The 2815-nt window shown below is 46.9% G+C and overlaps 1 protein-coding gene across 1 annotated transcript in view; it reads left to right on the top strand.

Moving 5' to 3' along the window:
• T265_01455 (hypothetical protein) overlaps window positions 1–289 on the top strand; it is a gene marked incomplete at both ends in the record, with an annotated part of 2900 nt that extends 2611 nt beyond the window's left edge. Inside the window, one exon of the mRNA XM_009165481.1 lies at window positions 127–289. Within this exon, the coding sequence (XP_009163745.1) occupies window positions 127–289 (163 nt within the window). The remainder of the gene's footprint in view (window positions 1–126) is intronic.
• Between the last annotated feature and the right edge of the window lie 2526 nt (window positions 290–2815).

The raw sequence follows: 2815 nt of genomic DNA, 5'->3' as shown, positions 1-2815 counted from the left end.
CATTGTGCGAATAGCCAGCGGCTGCTGAGCACGTGAATGCGGAGAATGGTTTTGTGGAGAATTTAGCTCGTCAAAGTTTTCTCTCATTCAATGCAAAAACAGTCCGCATAAACTCCAAAAGAGCAGGAAAAAGCTTTCTACCGTTGCAGCAGACATCCCTGCAGACGAAGCCGAAGCCGTGAAATTTGTCGCCCCTAGTAAGTTCATGGTTGATTGTGTGTACGCGGTAGCACACGTCGTACTGATTGTCCGACAAGGCTCCACGTTCGCCGGTACCATGACTGCTTGAGGGTTACTTCCTACTACCTGGAGCACAGCCATCCATGCAGTAAGTTTATTTTTGACAGACTCCCCATCAACCGGCGACTGACAAATGATGAATTGAAAGAGTTCACCTGAGATTCGGCAGTACGTCGCCGACCGCTTTGGAAGGGTACTCACTATCGAGGATGTGCGTAACTATCGCGTGAAAAGTCGACCTCCATTGTTAAGAGTCGTTGGTTACCTTTTAGTCGGTTCCTTAGATGACATGCCATCCGTCACAGCCAAGTTTCGACAGTGCGGTCGGGTGCTGCTGGTGGATTCGGACGACGGTGTTCCCTGTGGTCTCTGTGGTCGGCCAACTGACCCTGCTGATTGATGGTGTCAACGTGATCGACTCCCATACCACCGTTATTGCTGCGGCAATGAGCCATGCCCGCTGTGTGGAGAAAATCTTCAGGCGCGTTAACCAGGTGAGTAATAATAATAATAATGTATATTAGTTTCCGGTCAGTCTACTGACCGGCCAGATAAAAGAGCATGCTTTGATGTCGATCTTGATCAGTCCGTGGAGGACAAGCCGAGTCTGCCCCGTAAGACAGTCGCAATCAAACTGTTTTGTCCAATTTCGGAGTTGATGGGGACCGTAATTTGAGGCCCAATTTCTTAGCATACGGCTTGTGGACCTTGCTTTCGAATCCCTTGATGACGAGGAATTCGTGTGATTATAACTTAAATGCCGAATCAATGAATCCGTGGCGGTCCGCAACGACTGTATATTTATCCCTCATCCCGGGAATGGGAATTATGAACCACTAGGTAAGCAAACAACTAAAATTTCATTGCATCCAGATGCTTAAATGCCGTTCCCGAAGATTAATTGCTTGCCCATTTCCCGTTTCAGAATCCTTGTCGTGAATTGGAACTTAAGAAAATGAAAAATTGAGTGACTACCAATTAGGCTTGTATCAGTGATGTTAATGAATAAAATGCAATTCGCCACTGGGGTTTTCGTAGATTCCTGGCGGGCGCATTATCAACGCGTGGAGTTATGAGTATGGAGCGCCCGTCGTTGTCCCTTGTATCACGTTACCGTGCATAGTTGAGGCCTCATAATCTGCGTCGCGAATAGCAGCTACGCTGAGTAGTCGAGGTGAGCGACAGCTCATTGTTTCGGGTAATGGAGGGAGTGGTCGAGGGGGTACAATCAAGAGTAGGAGTTGGGAGCGTGTTATCAAATTGGGTGGTGATTGCAGTTTGACAGGTGATGACCACCGTTGATCTTTGGGTTAGTCTCTTATGTGTTGCCGGGACGTTGTGGTTAACAACGAGCATGTGTACGGGCCTGGCAGTTACTATAGATAGCCACCGTAGGTTACATCGACTACAATTGTGATGTTTACTGAAGGTAGCTAACATAAAAGGCATCGAGTAAGTATGAGTATAACGATAAATAGCCAAGTTAGGTGACTTCGAGCTGTGAGTATAACAGGCTGTCAGATTTTGCTATCACCCATAGTTGAGTCCTTGTTTTTACCGGTCGGCATATGTATTGGATTGATGTTTACTGTAGGTAGCGGAAATAAGCAACATCGCGTATAGTATGAAAGACCGTCAGCTTTATATTCAACGTTGCACATAGACACAGGTCTTGCAATTACGATAAGCAGCCAAGGTAGGCGATATCAACTTCAGTTACGAGCATGACCGGCAGCCGTTGGTTGTTAAGATGTCACGCATAGTTGGAACCTGGTTTCTATCGGCCCGCATAGATACTGGCTTGAGGTTTACTGTAGGTAGAGGGCGGGTACGGCAGTGAAGATCGGTGTTTACCACTGATTTCATGCTCTCCATGATGATATAAGTAGCAGACGTAAGCGAGAGCGCGCACATTTATGGGTATGACGGGCCATCGTTGGCAGTTAAATCAGGACACTTCGCATAGCTGAGGCCTACTATACAGCGTCGCATATAGGCACTGGCCTAGCAGTTTCAATAAGTAGTCAAGGTAGGCGATATCGTGTACAGTTTTGAGTATTAGGTCCATCGTTCGCCATTAGATTAGGTATGTATGCACAAGGACACTGACTCAACATGTACGATCAGCAGCCACGTTAGATGACTTCGAGTACAGTTGTGCGTAATCGTGTACAGAGTATTAGGTCCATCGTTCGCCATTAGATTAGGTATGTATGCACAAGGACACTGACTCAACATGTACGATCAGCAGCCAAGCCACGTGACTTCGAGTACAGTTGTGCGTATAACAGGCTGTCAGATGTGGCTATCACGCATAGCTGAGGCCTTATTTTTACCGGTCGGCATATATATTGCACTGAAGCTTACTGTGGCTAGCGAAGACAAGCGGCATCGCGTATAGTTAAGGGTATAAAAGACCGTCATTGACCATCGGATTATGTTACTGTGCATAGGTGCAGTCCCATTATCAACGTTGCACATAGACGCGGGCCTAGCAGTTACAACAGGTATTCGAGATGAGTGAAAACCAGTAGAGATACGAGCACAAGGGGTCGTCGTTGCTCATTGGATTGGG

This window comes from Opisthorchis viverrini (genome assembly GCF_000715545.1).
Source record: "Opisthorchis viverrini unplaced genomic scaffold opera_v5_15, whole genome shotgun sequence".
NCBI lineage: Eukaryota > Metazoa > Platyhelminthes > Trematoda > Opisthorchiida > Opisthorchiidae > Opisthorchis > Opisthorchis viverrini.
Note: the sequence above shows the minus strand (reverse complement) of the source record. Positions and strands in the feature narration are given on the sequence as shown.